We start from the raw sequence: 21,995 nt of genomic DNA, 5'->3' as shown, positions 1-21,995 counted from the left end.
GAAGAGAGAGGAAGTCTTAAATTCTAGTCCCAAGAGTTTAGGTTGGATATATGGGCTAAGAGGATCCACTGCACTTTTATCTTCTGCCCCCATCATCTCCTGGAAAAGGTTTTGCCAAGGTTTCTGTTGACCTCTGCTATGGTTTGGATGTGGTTCCCATGATAGCAGATCGTTAAAAAGAGTCTGACTGCTGTCATGGTAACTAATCCATTCCTGCACAAGGTCATCCATCTATTCATGAGGGATCCACCCCCATAACCCAGACACCTCCCATTAGACCACATCTTCCAACATCAACACAGGGGGGATCAAATTTCAACATGAGTTTTGACAGGGGGTGGGTCTAGAATATAAGACTCTTTCACAATTGTTCCTCAAATTATTTTCAGGTTAAGCTTTCATTTATATTCTTCAAAATGTCTCTGCCTCAACTGTGCTAGTTCCTTCCTTGGTTTCTTTCTCTATTCTACTTCATACCCCTCCTTGATTCTCTCTCTGCCAATCATGCCCATGAAATACCTTCATTAGCTGGGAGAGGCTGCAGTCAGAAGCATTTGCAAGAAGAAAAATCTTTAAACCAAAATTTTATGAGTTTTGCCAAAGGATATGGGTGAGAATGGAAGATATTGCTCTCTTTAGTGTTAGCGGTGGTTAAGAAGAAATTTTTGCATTGGGATCACATATAATCAGCACTGCTGAATCAGTACAAACAATTCTATTGATGATTTGAATCATAATATGCTGGTGGTTGTTCACAAAATTCATGAAGAGGCTGAATGAACACGAGCTCCTTTGAATTTGTTCAGCCACAATCAATAGTCTCCCATTTAGTGACAGATGAAACAGGGTGGAAGGCTTTTGTCTTCATTTTACAGATGAGGAAACTGGGGACTGCCCTTCTTTAGCATTTTATAGAAATGGTTAATTCTAGTGAGAAACGTCCGGCCTTTATCACTAAGGATATCTAGATTAAAATACTATTGATAGCATGGATTCAACTGGAGGACTCTGGGCATCAGGTTGACTTATAACAGGTATTCAGTAGTTATTCGTTTCTGTTCCCTTCCCTTCCTCCTCTTTAACTTTTGAAATCCCAGTTAGAAAAAACAACCGGCCACTGTGCAGGGATATGCTGAGCCTGAGAGTGGCAGGAAATGACAAACTTTAGGGCGGTCTCAGCCTCTCACTCAAATGCATACTTTTAGAACTGTCTCCATCTTCCACATATAGTATTGAAAAAAGTGAGAATTAGAACTCATGACTTATATTTCTGTCTCCAGGGCCCTTAGCATAGCACCCAGAACTTGACGGATGACCCAAGACCCAAAGGTTAAAAGAGCAGATTAAAAACACCCGGCTAAAACCCTCTGCATGACCTGAGACAAATAACAGAAAACATGGCAACTTTATTTGCTGAGCCATTTAGGGCTGGGAATGTTGTGAGAACTAAAATAAAACAAAACAAAGAACCAAAACCAAATCAAACAAACAAGAAACCAAAAAAAGTAGGCATAAAGCCTTCTGTAAAAATATAAATGCTTAACTATAACCGTTCAAACACATATACACATACAAAAATTCACTGTGTATTTCCACTGAAAACCCTAAAGATTCACAAGTGTTTATTTGTACTAATTTCAGAAATTTAATTTGATTTTTAAAGATTTCTTCATTTTTTTGAGAAGGTCACTAAATAAAGATTTTTTTTTTTTTTTTTTTTTTTTTACAAAGTTATGCTACCTGGAAATATTTAAGATCACTCTAAATAGTAAACACCACATTTCAAACCTCATTTTATTTTAGTGATTCAGGTGTTCTTGACTCCAGGAACAAATGAGACCACAGGATCTTGGAGTGCACCCTGAAAGCCATCGGGCATGGACGGAGGCAGTGGGAGCTGCCAGCTGCCTTTGCAATTGACACGGTGACTTCAGCAAAAATGACATGGGAGCCTTGGCGTGATTCTTTCAGAAACAGTCATTCACTGGAAAGCCATAAGATATCTTAAGTGTGTAGGTTCTATGACTCTAGCTGCATGCTTTACGGACAAATGAGACTAAAGCTTAAAAATGCTTCCAAAGCCAATTATATCATTTAAGATTTCTAGCCTCCTCCTCACCACTGTCATAAAATGAAGAAAAGGACTTAATTTTTGCATCCCCTACTGACATTTTTACCCTACGGACATTTTTACAAGAGTCAGAGAAAATAAGTATCTTCCAGCTAATTTGGATTGTTTTTAAAAGAATGTAAGTTTCTTTTTTCTTCTAATATGTCAAGATCTGGAGAGTGTCGAACAAAGAAAACAAGAATCTGCTACAAACTGCCGATGAAGTGGGGAATCATAGATATGAAGTATACATTGGATTAGGTAAATGCCATATTGATAATATATGTTTATTTCAGTAAGATCCTTTTCCACCCTATTTCAGCTATAACAGTTCCATTTTTATCTGCTCGACGTCCATGGAAGATTTTGTTTGGATTTAGGTTTCAATAACTAAAGAAACATTTGAAAATCACTGTGCAAGAAAAATGTCTAAACCTGCCAAAATAAAATTTACTGATGGCAAATGAACAGCCAATGTTCGGGTTGAAGAAGTCAGTAGCATAATGTACAGTAAAAATTGTAGCCCCAGAAACCAGCCTATGATATGACCTAAATAAAACTGTAGACTTAGAAGGGAAGGAGAGAAAACAAGGGGTTGGGGGAACTTTTAAAGTACCATTGATTTTTTTTTCCCACTTAAGAAATCCTAATTTTCCTTAGATTTTAATCATAGTGTCCATTTCCCAGCCAGTTGTTTTCACTGCTTTCCTCTACACATTATATAGACTTATTGGGAAGTTTACTTCTGTTTATTTTAATTTATTTTTGTCCTACAATTTATCTCAGTTCCTTTTGAATTTGGATTCTGTTTATCTAGCTCAAATATTTGATTTATAAAGCTTTATGTATTTGCTCAAGCATCTAAGCCACCATTTGTAAAGGAAGACTCCAAAACTGTATAATAATGAAAATAACCATGTCATAATTTTAGACAACTCAGGATAGGAAAACATGTTCTTCAACTACTCCTTAATTTTTTGAAAGATTAATGATTTGTAAAACAGATATTCTGCAAAAGAGAGTATCTCAAAATTGAGAGAGGACATAGCAACAGGGTTATAAGATCTAAGACTCTTTGTGAAAGGATCAGTATATAACATCACACCTAGAAAAATAATGAAATTAATATAAATTTATATTTCTTATCTTTTAGAATCCCCTCAAATTTCCATACAGTGTGGTCCCTCTCTCCAGAAAAATCTATATAGGCACATACTCTCATACACACATTTTCAGAAAATATTTATGACCTCCAATCCACCCATGGATAATGTGGGTGACCCCATATTATGAACTGAATTGTGTTCCCCAAAATTCATATGGTGAAGCATTAACCCCCAAAGTGACTGTATTTGGAGACAGAACCTTTAAAAAAGCAATTAAGCTTAGGCAAGGTCATAAGGGTGGAGCCCTAATGCAGTAGGGCTGGTAACCTTATAGGAGACAGAGACACCAGGGGCATGCTTGCACAAAAGAAGAGGCCACATGAGGACACGAGAAGACACCATCTGCTAGCCAAGAATCGAGGCCTCAGGAGAGACCAAACCTGCCGACACCTTGATCTTGGGCTTCCAGCCTCCAGATATGTGGGAAAACAAATTTCTGTTGTTTAAGCCACCTAGTCTGTGGTCTTTTGTTATGGCAGCCTTAGCAGAACAATATACCTCATAACTGAAAGAACCATTTTCATATATAGAGAAGAGGGTGGTTCAATTGTTGTTGCTAACTGCAGGCCCCTGCTGTTCCACACCTGAACTGTTCTGTATAACAAAACAACGTAAGGGGCTCTTCTATGCAGTCATGTTGGGTGATGTTCTTATGTGAGAGTTTACCTAAGATCACAGAATCAGAAACTTCTAGAGTGAGGAGAATCTTTTGGGACAGGTTCTCACTGTCACCCAGGCTGGAGTGCAGCAGAATGATCATGGCTCACTGCAGCCTTGACCTCCTGGGGCTCAGGTGATCCTCCCACCTCAGCCTCCCAGTAGCTGGGACTACAGCTGTTGTAGTCCCACCACAACATACCACCAAGCCTGGCTAATTATTACTACTATTATTATTTGTAGAGACGGGGTGTTGCCATGTTGCCCAGGCTGGTCTCAAACTCCTGGGCTGAAGCAATCTGCCTGTCTTGGCCGCCACGCTTGCTGGGACTACAAGCATGAGCCTCTGTGCCTGGCCAAGAAGAGCCTATTTTTAAGTGCCTCACACAGCATCACAACTCTAACAATATCTTCCTTAGGAAACAAAATAATAAACACTTCATTAGAGTTACAATTGTATATTATCTAAGTCAGTGACTTAAATTGGAGGGGGGTGGGCAGAATCAACTCAATAGTGTACGAGTCAATATCTAAAAACAAAACAAAACAAAAGATGGAAAAGAAGAAAAAGAAGTTCGTGCTTCAGGTTGTGTTTGCAGATAAAACAAAGCAGAGACACCCTCACAATGTCCAGGACTTTCCCTCATGGTGCGATCTAACTGTTCAAGTACCCAGGGAAGAGTCTCATTTAAATAACTTAAGTTGTTTTAAATTTGTCATGATGCCTCTAGGATGCCCACCTGGGCCAACATGTCCACCTGAGGAGGGACCACTTTGAATGCCCCTCTCTGCTTCTGGCAGGTTAGAGAAAGCTTCAGTACAACTGAGAATCAAGCACGTTTAACACCCTTTCCTCTAAGTCATGTTGCAAAGTGGCTTTCTTTGCTTTCCACATTTTCCCCAGATCTCTCGGTAATTACCAAGAACTGCTACTGCTACTTATTATTATTTTTGTTTATTGCTGTGTACTCCAACAGACCCACAAAAGGCAGGAACCCACCACTTTGAAAAGGCGCTTTCTCCCTGCACAGAAGGGAGCAAGCCTTTGAAGAGGAAACAGTCTGTGGGAGCTGAGTTCAAAGCACTCCCTGATAGTTAGGAAGCGAGAGAAGACTTCAAAAAGAGGAAGGGTCAGTCTTTGATGAATCTAAAAATTCAAAAGAATTTCTACTGCCAGCCTAACAGGGAGATTCTTTCACATTGTGCTGTAGGGAGAGGAGGTGGCATTTTTCTAACCCATGAGATTCAATGTAAACAAACCAAGACCAGTAACTTCGTGATAGGGGATTAAATGTTGTTGGAGTGGAAGTTTCTGTTTAGTTTTAAGGATTTAAAAACAGTTTGAAATGCTTCCTTGAATTACACATTCTGAAAAACTGAAAATGATTTACTCTCCCTGTTTAAACATTTTTCAGTGCAAAAACTGAGGACTTCATAGAATATAACTACACAGTAAATGCGTCCTTGGTGACCATCAGCTCATGATACATATTTTGTTTAGGAATAATCTGTTTATATGCACTGTGGGAGACAGTTAATGAGTTACTGATAGAGGAGGTATAAAACTCCTAACTTCCCTGCATGGCTATGCTGAAGACCAATTAACTGAAACATTTGTGCCAGGACCCCACCTTGAAATTTGGAAAGCATTTTTCATAGAATAACAATGGAATAAATAAATGTTGGTTAGAGGGATTTGGTTAGCATGATATTTGATATATTTTGGGTAAAATGGGTCTTACCTAGGTGGTAAGGTCAGAAACCTAACTTCATTGTTTGTATAAAGAAAATCACACTGAGTTCTTAGTTCCAACTGAGCAGGAAATTTTTAGAACACGATCCATTCAATACTTAGGAAATGCCTATGGTTGTTACCAGGTGTGACAGACAGATTCTAAGACACTTTCCAATGATTCCAAGTACTCGGTATTCATGCCCTCGGATGTGGGCTGGCCTAACAACTTGCTTCTAACCTACAGAACATGGTAAAAGGGACAGGATGTCACTTCTACATTTAGGCTAGATAAGATTGTAGCTTCTGTTTTGCTAGCAAGTGTCCTCCCTTGGCTTTGATGAAGCAAACAGCCATGTGGGGAGGCCCACATAGCAAGAACTGAAGGGGCATCCTCTGGCCAAAAGCCAGCTAGAAACTGAGGCCCTCGATCCAACAGCCTTTGAAGAGCTGAAACCTGCCAACAGCCATGTGCACTTGGAAGCAGATCTTTCCCCGTTCAATCCCTCAGATAAAATGCCAATCCTGGCTGGTACTTTGATTGTACTTTGAAAGGCTCTAAAACAGAAGACCTAGCTAGGCCTGTCTGAAATCCCTATCTACAGAAATTGTGAAATGATAAACGTGTGTTGTTTTAGCTGCTAAATTTGTGGTGATTTGTTATGGAGCAAAACAGAAAACGATCTAACCAAATATAGATCATCTAACCATTCTGACCTTACTCATACATGTTTGGGTTAGCCCACAACCAGCTCAACAGGGCCCCTAATGTTGTTTCAGAGGAATTTTACGTACCTTCTTAACTTCTTAGCACATTAAGGAATTTGTGAAAAATTTCCCCACTCTTGGCCTACCCCATATCCTCATTTTCCATTTATTCAATTACCCAGTATTTTGGATTCCTATGCTGCTTGCTGTTCCTGTACCGTGCATTAAGAGAAACTTGGACCCTCACGTCTGTAATCCCAGTACTTTGGGAGGCCAAGGCGGGTGGATCACCTGAGGTCAGGAGTTTGAGACCAGCCTGGCCAACATGGTGAAACCCCATATCTACTAAAAATACAAACAATTAGCTGGGTGTGGTGGCACACACCTGTAATCCCAGCTATTCAGGAGATTGAGGCGGGAGAATCACTTGAACCCAGGAGGTGGAGGTTGCAGTGAGCCGAGATCGCGCTATTGCACTCTAGCCTGGGCAACATGAGTGAAACGCTGTCTCAAAATAAAAACAAAACGAAACAAAACAAAAAAGACAAGAGACCCAGTGGTAAGACCACCCTCAAGTCTGGCAGAATGGATGGTACTCACATAAATATCTGCTTTCCAAGAGACAAATAAGTGATACAAAAAGGGGCAAAGCGGCATGAAAATTCTGAAAGGAAGAATTACTATCTGGGGGATGGAGTTTGACAAAGCTTTGGAGATGAAGAAATGGAGCATATCAATGGAGAGGAGATGTAATGGGATTTATCTGGGAAACAATAGTTTGCTTCATTTAAAGCAAACAAAAGGGAAGGCAGATTGCCTTTCTTATCCAGTGTGTAGATGTAGATGGTGGGAGGAAGAACAGTGAAAAGAATGATAAAAGGTCAAGAACCAGGATGGGACTCAAAAATGGCCAGAAAAGTTGTAGCTTGAAAGTGCAGTGCCATTTGGGGCCAGAGGAATCTAGGTACACAGAACCCGAAAAAAACAGCAGGCCAGTGAATGCATTTATTCATTCAGCAAATAGGTAGTAAGCACCTATAATAGGCAGCACAGTGCTGTTCTCACAGAGCTTACAGCCCAGTGATCTCAGAAGGCTCAGCCATGGTGTTACCCCTACTCTACCCCAGGCCAAAATTTGAAGAGTTCAATCTAGTTTGCAAACAGTGTCAGGTGCGCTTGTTCTCAAGATAAGAGCTCTGGAGACTTCTATGGGTCAGTTAAGTAAGTATGTGAATTAATTTCTTAGGGCTGTTCTAAAGATGACCGCAGCTTGGGTCATTTAAAACAACTATCGGCTGGGCGCGGTGGCTCACTCCTGTAATCCCAGCACTTTGGGAGGCTGAGGCAGGCAGACCACATGAGGTCGGGAGTTCGAGACCAGCCTGGCCAACATGGAGAAACCCCATCTCTACTAAAAATACAAAATTAGCTGGGCATGGTGGCACATGCCTGTAATCTCAGCTACTCAGGAGGCTGAGGCAAAAGAATTGCTTGAACCCAGGAGGCAGAGGTTGCCGTGAGCCAAGATTTCACCATTGCATTCTAGCCTGGGTGACAGAGCAAGACTCCATCTCAAAAACAACAACAACAACAACAACAATCAATGTATTCTGTCACAGTTCTGGAAGATAAAAACATGAAATTAAGGTGTTGGCAGGGCTGCAGTCCCTCCGAAGTCTCCAGGGGGAGAATTCTTGCTTGCCTCTTCCAGCATCTAGAGCAGAGGTGTCTAATCTTTTGTCTTCCCTGGGCCACACTGGAAAAAGGATTGTCTTAGGCCACACATAAAATACACTAACGATTGCTGATGAGAAAAAAATAAATTGCAAAAAAAAAAACCTCTCATGATATTTTAAGAAAGCATACAAATTTGTGTTGGGGTGCATTCAAAGCTGTCCTGGGCTGCACGTGGCCCATGGGCTGTGGGTTGGACAAGCTTGATCTAGAGGCTGCTGGAAGTCCTTGGCCTGTAACCACGTCACTCCAATCTCTGTCTCTGTGGTCATCCTGCCTCTGCCCCTGCTCAATGTGTGTCTAACTTCTCTCTGCCTTTCTCATACAAAGACACCTGTGATGATGGCATTTGGGGCCCACCCAGGTAATCCAGAATAAACTCCTCTCAAAATCCTGAACTTAACTGTATCTTTTTGCCACATATGTGAATAATCACTCTTTTGCCATAATAGGTTATATTTATAGGTTCTGGAGATTTACATGTGGATATATTTTTTATTAAAAATGTTTAGATTTCAATATAAACTACTCATGGGAAATCCTTTGAGATTTATAACTTGCCCATTGTCATTTTAGTTATCCCACGCTCAGATCAGAGTAATTGGCATGAAAACATTTAAAACGTAAAAATCATGTAATTCTTTCAGGAGATTCCAAAGAAGAAAGGTGTGGAATAACATAAAGAGCTGCTTCCTATTCCAGGGCCAGCCTTGAGAAGGAAAAAAGACACAGGTGATCACAATCATGGAGAATAGCGATTGAGCCTTAGGGCCCATGCACCTGCTGGGCCAAGACAGGGGACCATGCCTGGGCTCAACCAGCAGGAGTGCCGATGTGGTCTGCCTTGCTCCAGACAGGCCACCACACTTAGAGGCCCCATGATGCCTGCCACACATGCAGTTTCCTTTTTCTAGATTTCTTATGCATGGCTTGCCATGGCTGTACATCTCAGTATTCCACTTTCCTGGTCAAAGCCAGCTGGACAAAGAGCCAGGACTTGATCCAAAGACAGCCTTCTGTAGGCAGGCAGTGGCCCCTAGGGTGACCTGTTTGAATCACTGCATGCCCAATGGAGGTGCATAATATGGAATTATGACTGGTGACCCAAATAACATTCTTTCGTTTAGAGACTTTACATATGAAACACACATAGGGCATCAGCAAACATAGGGGGGTTGAAGCAAAAGACACAAGAAGGAAGTAGACAGAAGCCAGGAGATAGTAGAGGTTCTGAGTAACACAAACTATGCAGGGGAGGGGTTGTCTGTAACAGTGGAGAAACCATGTACTGGTAGTGCAGTAGGAAGTCCATTCTGGAAGAGAAAGGAGCAGAGATGGGAGAGCTAAGTGTTGAACTGGGGAGGCTATCAGAATTGCTATTCCGTTTCCAGGTCTAATGTTAGATGAAAGGAACTACTGTCCTGTCCTGGCCATGACAATGAACAATGTTCACGTCTCCACAAGGCCTGGCTGTGAGGTGCCTGGCTGGTTTCATGTCCATGCATCCCCCTAATAGGTTCATATTCACTTCAGTAACCCAAGCTTCTTTCTTTCCCACAACATGAAAGGACTTAAAACCCAGCCAGCATATCCAGTATTGTCGTCGAGGAATGCTTAATCACTGATGATTCCGTCACTATGTTACTGACAGTGTATTGAGGAAAGAGCTTCAAACCAACATTTTGTCCCCACAGAAGATGTACAAGTCAAAGGACAACTCCATACCTGGATGTAGCTTTAGGATTTTCTTCTGCTGTGGTCATTAACATCTCAGGTGAAAACACTGTAAAAACTGCAACGTATTTACAAGTGACAATCAAATTACTTTGTGGTAAACTTACCCTAATTTTTAACATATTCATCCTACATAATTATATACTTTACTTTTAATTAACACAAACGGCCCCTCTTACAAACCGAAATGAAATATAAGTGGGGGTTGGTCATTTCATTTCCCTCTGAAGAATGAACCTGCCCACAATGCTGAAATTTTTTTGAAAAATGTTTAAAATGGCATAATTTCTGATTTATTATGTTCTTGACATTTGCTGTGCTTCAAGATCTCCTGTGGGACTTTTAAAAATATGGTTGCTCATGCTTTACTCTGAGATTCTGATGAAGGAGAAATTCAGCTAACTGATGGGGTTGCATAGGAAGTGGAGGATGAAGCACACCTAATTTTTGCCTTGATTCAACAAGTATTCAGGCAACTGAATTCATAGAGCTTGACTCCTGGCTCAGGATGAGCTGGCCTTTTACATCAGCAAAGCTGATCTGTGGGTGGGAGATGTCCGCCCCTTTGGGTTTCATCAATGGTCCCTCTCTGTTTGCAGTGGTTACCCAGAAAAGCTGTTCTCTGAGGGTGGTGGTGATGGGGGTGTTAATCTCCTCCCACTACTGGCAAAACCATCGAGGCCTGACGAGCAACTGAGACATGGTCTTCAAAGCAACAAGCTATAGCTTGGTGTCTCTAATTACACCCTATATTTGAGGGCACTGGAGACAGCCTCCTGAGACATAAAACTGTGCCTTCAAAAATATGGGAGGAAGCAAGGCCCTTATGTGTTCCGTTGTGACGTAGTCTATGCAAACAGTGGCAAACCCTAGCTCTATTTCCATACTTAGGGCACATGACTATAAATGTCCTCCGTTGTCTTTAAATTTACTTGCAGATATTGGTATGTACTGGTAGGAGTTTTCTGTTTTTTCCCTGCAGAAATAATGCAGAATTATTAGCCCCATGGATAATATTATTTTCAAGGCTCATAAAAACTCCATTGACTCTCAATAGTCATAAGACACTCCCAGGAGACCACAAAGGAGTACTTTTGAGATAGATACTGATGCTCAGCATGGCTCAGTTTGCCAGAGGCAGAACCCAATATGGGTTATTAGCACTTCATCCATGAGAAGCAAGAGCCTTTTAGACAGTGTTCAGTGAGGCTCTCATGTTTTTGTAAGGAAAAACCAGACGAAAATGGAAAGATGAAGACCTCCTGAAACATATCCACCCAGATTCAAACCAGGTCCTAACATTTACCAGCAGTTAGTCTGATTTCAGCAGAGTCAATGAACCTATTTTTTTTTTTTTTTTTAGGCAGCAAGGATAAATGTTTAGAGATCCCAGAGAAAGGCTGCCTGGTTTAGAATCCTGGCTCTCTCATGTACCAGCAAGGAGTTCTTAGGCAAGTTTCTTAACCTTTCCGTGCTTCAGTTTCTTCCTCTATCAAATGGGAATAATATTAACAGTGAAGAATAAACTTGCCCAAGGTGATGTCTGGCCATTTCCCTTGGCTACTGGAAGGTTCCCTATAGGCCCTTAGAATGTCCTGGCTGGTAGAAGTGTCTTTGTTTGCTAGGGCTTTAGCCACCAGACAGTCTTAACAGTGATTTATGATGGGGGCTTTAAACCAGGAGGTATTAGTTCTGCCTCCAGACATAACTGGAGACTAAAAGTCAGCGATGTGGGTAGTATGTGATCAAGTCCCCCTAAAAATCTTGGACACCCTTTGGGAGGCCGAGGCGGGCAGATCATGAGGTCAGGAGATCGAGAGCATCCTGGCCAACATGGTGAAACCCCGTCTCTACTAAAATACAAAAAATTAGCTGGGCATGGTGGTGTGCACCTGTAGTCCCACCTACTCAGGAGGCTGAGGCAGAGGAATCACCTGAACCCGGGAGGCGGAGGTTGTGGTGAGCTTGCCCCACTGCACTCGAGCCATGTGACAGAGCGAGTCTCCATCCAAAAAAAAATAAATAAATAAAAAATAAAATAAAATAAGATCTTGGACACCAAAGCCCAGGTGAGCTTCCCTGGTTGGTGATATTCCATCCATATTATCACACAGAGTCACAGAGAGGAGTTAATGCCATATAACTCCATGGGGACAGGACAACTGGAAGCACCACATCCGAGCCCCTTCCGGGCTCTGCTGTATGAGCCTCTTCCCTTGGCTGACATTATTCTGTATCCTTTTCCTGTCATAAACCATAGCCATGAATATAACAGCTTCCAGTGGGTTCTATGAGTCCTTTTTTTCTATTATATCTTTGAAGCTGAGAGTGTTTTTGGGAACCCCTGAATTAGCAATTGGTGTGAAGTGAGGACATTATTCCTTCTAATTTCACAGTTGGTTCTTTTGTTCATAGTTGGCTAAACCTTTTGCGTTCTCTCACTGGCTGTTGAGAGGATTACATGAGTTTTTATATGTAAAACACATAGAACATTACATGGTATGTAAGTGCTCAGTAAATGTTGGCTATTATTTTTATGAACTCCACATGCAAACATTTACTTATTCAATGCAAATTTCTGTGGTGAATGGCTCAAGCAGATTGTCTCATTTAATTCTTGATGTGGTTTGGCTGTGTCTCCACCTAAATTTCATCTTAAATTCCCACGTGTTGTGGGAGGGACCCGGTGGGAGGTGATTGGATCATGGGGGCAGGTCTTTCCCGTGCTGTTCTTGTGATAGTGAATGGGTCTCATGAGATCTGATAGGTTTATAAGGGGGAGTTTCCCTGCACAGGCTCTCTTCTTGCCTGCTGCCACCCATGTAAGATGTGACTTACTCCTCCTTGTCTTCCAGGATGATTGTGAGGCCTTCCTAGCCACGTGGAACTGTAAGTCCATTAAACCTGTTTCTTTTGTAAATTGCCTGGTCTCAGGTATGTCTTTATCAGCAGTGTGAAAACAAATGAATACAATTCCTAACTAACTGTAAGAGGAAACTGAGTGAAACTTAGAGGGCTTCAGTAGTTTACCTAAGTTGAGTCAATTAGAAGCAGAAGTGAGGCCCTAAACCAAGCCTGTCCCACCCACAGCCCAGGATGGCTTTGAATGTGACCCAAAGTGAATTTGTAAACTTTCTTAAAACGTAAGGAGATTTGTTTTGCAACTTTTTTTTTAAAGCTCAACAGCTATTGTTAGTGTTATTGTATTTTATATGTGGCCCAAGATAATTCTTCTTCCAATGTGGCCCAGGGAAGTCAAAAGATGGGACAACTGTGCCCTAAACCCTGATCTCTGTGACCTGAACACACACCCATATGTCTTGAAAGCCTCTGCTTTTAGCTGATAAGCTACACTGCCTCATAAAATACCTCTGCTGAAGGAATTCACCAACTATGCATTGCTGTAAGGATTACAGATGATGTTTGCAAGCTCCCAAGGAAAGTGTTCAATAAACGAGAGCAAAAGTCATCAAGTTTCCAGTGTTTTTCCCTGCAGGATAGAAACACTGAAATGACTCTGTAGGAAAAAGCTGGATGAAGAACCTCACTTTTGGGACTACTTCAGCACCCTCATCCCAAACTTGTTTATTTCTTTTCAAAGCAATTATCATTCTGTATGACTGCAGCTTTGGGAGGTGCAATATTTATTCTTGATTGGATTTTTGTACTGACATATGAAATGAATAAACATTTCAGTTTCTGAATTAGAGTGCATCAAATTCCATTATAGTATCAATAAAATGAAAGAAGCAGTGAATTTAGTGCAGAGCCTCAGGGGAAAAAAATCAAATCACCATGAAACTCTACACACTCAAAATCTTCTCTGGAAGCTGTATTGCTTTTTCCTTTTGTATACTTCTGTATTTGTTAAAAAAGAAAATCAGACTTTGGATAGTGGTAGCACTTTCCACTGAAATAAACTGAATAATACCTTTCCATCTACCTTGAATGGTTGTTGTAAGTATCAAATGATATAATGTATGTGAGAGAAAGTGTTTTGCCAACTGAACTCTACTAATATAAGAGATTATAATAATATTAACTTGGGTAATGTTCAATGTTTTCCTGAATAAACGGAGAAACCTTGTTCATTAAATGGGCTTTGAGAAGGCTGACCCACCCTTTCCCAACTAAAAGAGACAATGGCTGCTGATGCTTAATGGTGCTAATTTAGTGACGGGGATATTACAGATTTGTTTTTCTTCTTCGAAGGTTAAACTGTTATTCAAATGAAGGATTGAGCATAGTTCCTTCTTAGAGTAGCTATTTAAATATAATGACCTCTCAGAGAGTGAAGGTAAGTTCAAGTGCTTTGGGTTGTGAGAAAGGCTTTAGTGGTAACATAGCTTTGAGCTTGTGAACTCCAAGCTGAATTTATACATTTTTCAAAAAGAGAGGAATTAACTTGATAATGTAACATATCATAAAACATCTGAGAAGACACTGAGATCCCAGCACTCTTCTAAAGAGCCTGCACAGGCAGCACCTCTTTGCAGCTAAATCAGCTCTCCAGCCTATACATTGATGCTCACAGTGTTTTGTTTATGAAACTTCAGAGCAAACCATTGGAGGTGAAAGACTTATCTTTGCTATATCTTCTGCTACAAGTATATGGTGCATTCTCAGCATTGACATTATTAAAGCCCATAACCATGTGATCCATTTAGTACATTATCAGAGCCTACTCAGTGTGCTGTGAATTCATGCAGCCCTCGGAATAATCTCATGGCCCCCAAGGGGTCTACATACCTCAGACAGAATTTTTCTGTAAGAAAAATCCTTAACTTCTTACCTAGCAATCAAAGAGGTCAATGTCTTGACCTGAGGCTGCCCCCTCAACCTCTTGCTGTTCCTCCACTCAGCCCCTAGGCTGGGGAAGCACCTGCAGTCTGTGCCAATTACAGCCTCCACCCCTTGTCCACCTTGATTGATAAGTGAACGCCCTCATCCTTCCAATCTCATCCACATTCATTTCCTCCGGGAAACACTCCTTACCTCCTTCAGGAACAGAAAGTTATTCCTCCTTCTGTCTTCCAGTACCATTTAACATATACACTCTATCATTTTATCTCACAATGTGATAACTGCTACTGGGTATGATTCCCTCAATTACCTGTCAGCTATTTGAGGGCAGTTGTTATGCGTACTCATCTTTGCATTACTAGTGCTGACCAGAGAAAGTAAACAGGTTTCAACTCTTGACCCAGCTGACATGGCTTGAGGGGACCTGCCTGAAACACTGAGGTGAGGATTTTGATGGCAAATCTAGGCCTGGCAGGAAAGAGTGCTGTGATGGATTAGCTATGTCTATATTGGGAGCAGGAGGGGAGATGAGGTATGAGTGATGCATCTGCAGTCTTCCCATAGAGATGTGTGCTTGATAATGTTAGGATATGTTTTCCTATTTCACTCTCAGTGGTAGTATGGCAGTTCAGGGCAATACTTCCGAACCATAACCAGGTGACAACACAGAGTTCCTCTTCTTCTTGATCAATTCATCAAAAGTCTCCTTCCTCTACTGTCCTATATATAGCAATTGTTTAACACTACCTATGTTACCACTGGCTACTGCCAAATAAAATGTACAAGTTAATCTGGGGTGACTTAAGATCAGATATCTTGAAAGATGAGATGTCACCTGGTAAAAAGATTCCGGGCATTTTTTGTAGTCTAGGATACTTTATCGGGTTATTTTTAACTGGGAGGCTATTCAATGAAAAAAATAAAAGGCTAGGGTTCCAAGCAAGTGTATAATTATGGGAAGCACCTTGCTAATTCCAAGAATGTATAGGCTTCCTTTTTTTTTTTTGAAACTTCTCTTAGTGTTATTTTCATAATTTCATTTGGCATAGAAAGAATATCACTCCTGATGATGCATCCTAGAATTATTTGTCTTTTATTGCCTTCTTGAATTGTTTTAGATAAGTGGTGAATGTCTTAGTATAATCCACCTCTGCATGGAATAAGGTTTTAGCACCTACATACACAGCTGCAAATGTTCCCACATCATCAGCTGATTATTATCAAGTACTGGAAAGAAGCTGGACCAAGGACTTTTTTCTAAAAGGAAGAGACTGAATTTATATAAGCCTCGTGGAGTATGAAAAACACCTTCTAGCCTGATCTCAGGAACCAGCTCTATCTGCCCACAAACATTTTGTAGATCTAGGATGGAAATAATGTTGGCAGAACCCAATAACTCTAGTGGGTCATTCATATAGGCCATCAGATAGGCACTAGGCTCAGTAACAGCACTTCACCTTTTACAACCACATGCAACCTGGGATAAGGGACACAAATACCCCAGGACCAGCAAGGGCTGTCCGTAGGGGCATATCCACAGCCATGAGTAGCATGCACTTCCTGCAGAGATGCATGAAACATTATTATTTGTATAAAATGGAAGTGTTCTGTGTAAGGCTAATGGATGCTAAGTTTATCTTTCTTGGATTTTCCAAGCTTAAAAAAAAACTAATTTAGATTTATCTGTAGGTGTCATCTTTCCGAGACTTCTTGGACACATGGTATGGTGACTTAGCATATGGATTTAGGATTCTCCTAAGCACCTCTGTAATGGCATCGGGTCACTAACTCTAACAATGTGGCTGCATCAAAACAAGCCATGATTTAGAGTTAGGCAGAAATGATGTCGATTCTGGCTCTGCCAATCACTAGCTATGAGATTATGGTCAAGTGATTTTACCTCTTTGAACTTTGATTAACTTTTTCCATCTGAAAAATGGGGATAATTCCCCCTTCCCCATATAGTTGTGGGCATTAAACAAAGTTACATATAAAAACTGCCATATAGTAGAATTTCAAAAAGCACAGCTATTTTATTATTATGGTTATTGATATAAATATGTTATCATGTCCATTAATTTGAGCTTGGTTATGAAATATAAGTGGCTTGAGTTCTATTTTCCTCATATTACATAGCAACCCTACCACTCAGTCTTTAGTTTGTTTTCTCTTGCCAATGATTAGAATCCCTTGTGTTGTTCCTAAAATTTGGCTGCATTCTTGCTTCTCCTGGCCTGAGGATAACTTCTCCTTACACTGCTATTGCTCATGCTCATTCTAAGCCCTTCTCCCTACTACTTTTCCTCTTTATCCTGGAGGAGGAGACGTGTCAAAGAGATCAAAACACAGTTGTGTGACTTAGGGATACACAGGTTGAGTATCACTTATCCAAAATGCTTGGGACCATAAGCAATTTGAATTCTGGAGTATTTACATACACCTAATATCTTGGCAATGGGACCCAAATCTAAACATGAAATTCATTTATTTTTTATATATGCCCTATACACATAGCCTGAAGGTAATTTTACATGATATTTTAAACAATTTTGTGCATAAAACAAAGTTTGTATTAGGTACCTCCATGTGAAATTTTCCACTTGGGGTATCCTATCAGTTCTCAAAAAGTTTTGGGTTTGGGAGCATTTCAGATTTTAGGTTTTCAGATTAGGGTTGCTCGACTTGCATTGCTTAAATGCTCTGTGCTTTTGTTTCCTCACCTATAAAATAGGGAGAAAAACAGAACCTACCCATAGGGTTGTCCTGAGTATTAAATGAGTTGATGTTTGCAAATTCCTTAGAACAGTGCCTGACACACAGTGAGCACAGTGGAAGTGTTAAATAAAAATGAAATGAAATACAAAGTGAAGCTTTTGATCGGAAATGTAACATTAGGGCTGCGTGGAAATGAACTCTTTCCCTAGCTACTTTCCTTCTATCTCTTAATGCCTCGTCACAGAAGTGGTAAGATGATGACAGCCAAGTCTGAGTTTGGACCTGAGGGAAAAGTTGTCAGGAAAGTCTGGGTTGAGTCAGGGATATAGGCCAAGGGGCAAAAGGGCTCCACACAAGTCTAAAACAGTACAGTCTTGCTCACCAAGGTCAGGGTTTTCACATAGGGGTTTGGGATAGTTGTTCGCTGAAACAGCATTTCTCAAGGACTCCCAGGGGTTGTTTCTTTTAGGGGCTGTCTTGAGCCTTTGTTAAAAGTGACTTTAACATTTAACTTGTGCCCAGCACAGGATCAACTGTAAAGGCTATTTTTTATGGCTTTGTTTGTTGTCGTTGATTTTTTTTTTTTTTTTTTTTTTTTTTTTTTTTTTTTTAGTCAGACCACTTTCCTAATGCCCTCTGCTGATGGATAGAGATTCTCCAGCTAGCCTCACAAACATCAGGTCAATGTTTGTAAAGGAAAATCTATAGAAATCTGAGAACTTCTCCACAAGCTAAGAGCAAACAGGAATGTGTATCATTTCCATCTGAGGAGTAACTAACTCTTCATGATGGTCCTTTAAGTCAGATACTCATAGAGTATGGTCTGCAGACTGGTGGCTGGCCATTGGTATAGATTCACGAAAAGGTAAGTACAGGAATTGAGAGTAAACACTTGAAGGATTTTTAAAGCCACTTTCCTATTGAATCCAATAAAAAATGTTGGCCCTGAATATTGTTTGGTTTTTTTAAAGATTTATTTTCCTAGTAATTAATTTTTTATTATATTTGGTAAAAATTTTGGTTCATGACAGACTGAAAATTTTTTAAAAACCAAAAAACCCAAATACAAACAAATGCTCCTTTACCAGTGATAGCATTAATTGTTGGGAAAATTCCACTAGCCATTGGTCCAGAGGGAAGGAGCAAAGATTGGATGATGTGCTCGATCTATGATCTCATACCTTCATGATCCTAGGCAGAACAGGGTGGCTATGGTTTATATGTTTTATGTAGAAATATGAAAAAATCCTTTTAGAAGTCCCAGCTATTATCTTGCCATGTTAAGATCAATAGACTTGCCACATGTAACTTCTCCAAGCTAAACTTTCGTCATATGTAACGTAAAAAAGTTATACTTAATTTCTAGGGTTCTTCTGAAACTCAAGTAGTCAGCACTTGTACAGCACTCTCTATTTGCCAGGGCTTATTGTAATGTGAAACTACACCACCTATACTCATTTCATCCTTACAACAATCCTTAGAGATATTCACTATTTTAATTCCTATTCTGTAGATGAGGAAACTAGGGCATAGAGGGGTTAAGTGACTTGCCCAAAGTAAAACAGTCAGGAAGCAATGCAGCTGAGATTTAAACCCAGGAGGTCTGGCTGAAGAGTCTGTTCCTTCATTGCCTATGTCATACTCTTTTTCATAAACTGTTTCAATAAATGTTTGCTCTCGGCTCATTTATTCTCTTTGTCCATTTTAGATGGGCTTAGGTAATAGTGAAATTCTACCTGGAACCTCTAGTGTTCAATATATCTAATTACAGGGAGATATTTCGCCTCTGCTTTTCTGCCTGTTGCCACATTTCACAAGTTCCAGTCAGGTAAAACATCCTGAGCCAGATGTGGTTAATATAATGAAGCCAGGAGACTATGGGATGAGTCTTAATTGTCTATGTGGCCAACACATAGGCCACCCCCTGCCAAACTCCTCACTTCATTTATTTGATCACCCAATTGTCCATAATCCACATTTTGAACACAGGCCATGTATCAGGTCTTGTGATAGGGCACAGGAAAGATCAAGACACATGTCTTAATGTGAAGAGGGAGAAGTTTACTAGGTAAGGTAGACTTATAAACATGGATGTGGAAGCGGGAAGATGAGAGGGAAACAAGAGCGTGTGGTGAAAGAGGTGGGAGAGAGAACACATGGTCCTTCCTACATTCTTTAGGGGCTGCTGTTCCAGCCAGTGGTGGCCCCTCGGCTCATCGACAAGCAGCCGGATACAAGTATCCACCATCTCCTCATTCTGAAGCCACAGCCACGGTCTCATCCAACAAAGGAAGTGAGCACAAGATTTTTGAGTGGCAGTGTTAGCATGGGTTCTGTGGGTCCTGAAGGTTTTACCACTAATATCTGCTCAAAAACATTCAGAGGACTTACACTTCTGTTATGAAATTTCACAGGACTTGATTGCCCTTTTCTTACATTTCAATTCTGAATGCCTCTTTTCTTCCTTCACGAGCCACGCCAAATGTCATTTCCCCTATACATCCTCCCCTCATCACCACCTGCCCCACTCCAAGCAATGTTGCCAGTCTCTCTGCACACCCTTGGCAAAGCACATATGCTGCAGTTACAGCTGGAAATTCATCAATACCTAAAAATTCTGCCATGAGTGGACTGTGTCTTAGTCATCTTTGTTTCATAGTGGCCAGTTCAGTAAAGACTTTTGGATGACTGAGCTTCTTTTAGGCTGCCCCAGTGTCAATTTATCCCGGTAATTATGTCTACAGTGTCTGGATTCAAGATGAAAGGGAAGTTGTAATTGGTTCTCCTCCATCTCAAATACAAGCTAGTCATACAGATTTCATAGGAGTCTCTTAGTGGCAATCTTATCCCCTGCCTTTCCCTTTCAGAGACAAAATCTTTTTAATAACAAAGGTTTTGCTGCAGGATCTATCTTTTCTAGCATTCACATGTTAGGCATTCCCACTCATTACAGTTCCTTTAAATGTTCCAGCTTTTCTAGGGCCAAATAGCCATTGCTAGAGTGTCTGTTTCCACCCGATTCTATGACAGACACTGTTAATTGTCTATTCTCTTTCTTTCTTGCAAATCAAACTCAGATTTTTTTAAAAGCTGGTGGAGATCCCATGACCTCAGAGAAAACAGAACCCCTTTCCCAGACCCAAAGGACAAATTATGATTGGATTAGGGCTCAACATATGACCCAGTTCTAGCCAATTAGATAAAAGGAAAAGTTGGCTGGGGAAGGGCTCCCTCTCTAGAGTAAAAACTGAAACAAAAATAAATATAATAGTGGGAAGAAAGTCTTTCTCTACAATGGCTTCCTTTCTGCTTGGGTTGTTGTTATGAGAAAATAATTCTGGGCACAACAGGAGCCATCTTATGGACAGGAGATCATAACTTTGAGGATGAAAGGCCAACACTAAGGGTGGTGATAAGAAGCCTGACAAGAAAATGGGGCCGGGTGCAGTGGCTCACACCTGTAATCCTAGCACTTTGGGAGCCTGAGGTGGGCAGATCACCTCAGGTCAGGAGTTCAAGACTAGCCTGGCCAACATGGTGAAAACCTGTCTCTACTAAAAATACAAAAATTAGCCAGGCACGGTGGTGGGCACCTGTAATCCCAGCTACTCGGGAGACTGAAGCAGGGGAATTGCTTGAAACCAGGAGGCAGGGGTTGCGGTGAGCTGAGATTGTGCCACTGCACTCCAGCCTGGGTGACAGAGAGTGAGACCTCCATCTCAAAAAAAAAAAAAAAAAAAAAAAAAGTCTTTGGTGACACTGTTGAGCAATGGAAGTAACACAAGAAATACCCTTTGACTTCTTTTTATGGGAGAAAACAGACTTCTAAGTTTTCAAGCTTTTGGTCATATTTTCTCTCACTTGTAGCCAAAAGCTTCCTAGCTGATACACTTCATAATTTCTTTTTCCTGCTTCTCTCATGAACTCAGACTCAGCTCTTTTCTCTTTTCCTACATTTCTAATAGAAAAGTTCCTTCAAAGCTAGGTTCGGTTAGAGTAGAAATTGTTTTTCCAGAGCTGGTGGTAACCTTAATGTTACCTACTGAATAGATGAAGAAACTAAGGGAGAGAGAAGTTCAACGATTTGGCCAGGACATGCATACAAAATATTGGGCATGCATACTAAATATCCCGCTTTTCTGATTTAAAGTTTAATCATGAGTTTATCGTATATTAGTTGACAGAGATGGTATCTTTCTTGACTTTATAGCCCCAGCCCCTAATACAATGCCTGCACACTATATGTTCCTTATAAAGGTTTATTAAATTAATAAATTGTAGCCTCAACTACATTATAAGCTTCATGAGACAAGACTTCTTCATGACACATTATAGATTAAATTGCAGCCCCAACTACATTATAAACTTCAAGAGACAAGGGTCCAGCATGGTACAGGACACACAGCAAATGCTCAAAAATATATGTTGGATAGATAAATAGATGGGGTTTGCTAATGGATGTGTGACACTATATTTAAGAGCTGAAAAATTAATTAGTTAAAGGCACTGAACTTCAATGCATTAGATGATTAATGTCAAGGGGGTGGGGGCAGTATACAAAATAGTTCAACTCTTGCATTCTACAGCCAGGCAGTGGGGTTTAGATTTAGATGCCTTGCTTGCTGGTAGCATTGCT

General features: G+C 40.6%; 1 protein-coding gene across 16 annotated transcripts in view; it reads right to left on the bottom strand.

Annotated features, from left to right (window-relative positions):
- The window catches only part of AIG1 (androgen induced 1), a 326,962-nt gene that overhangs the window by 122,101 nt on the left and 182,866 nt on the right, over nt 1-21,995 (bottom strand). For 2 of the 16 annotated variants that reach the window (XM_065543494.2, XM_065543495.2), the window contains exon 6: nt 9,833-9,899. The exons of the other annotated variants lie outside the window; for them this stretch is intronic. In XM_065543494.2, coding sequence (XP_065399566.1) covers nt 9,870-9,899 — 30 coding nt within the window. In that variant the 3' untranslated portion in view covers nt 9,833-9,869. The remainder of the gene's footprint in view (nt 1-9,832; nt 9,900-21,995) is intronic. 16 annotated transcript variants of the gene reach the window in all.

The sequence above is a fragment of the Macaca fascicularis genome, chromosome 4, assembly GCF_037993035.2.
Source record: "Macaca fascicularis isolate 582-1 chromosome 4, T2T-MFA8v1.1".
NCBI classification, from domain to species: Eukaryota; Metazoa; Chordata; class Mammalia; order Primates; family Cercopithecidae; genus Macaca; species Macaca fascicularis.
The sequence above is the reverse complement of the archived record's forward strand: the minus strand, read 5'-3'. Positions and strand labels throughout refer to the sequence as shown.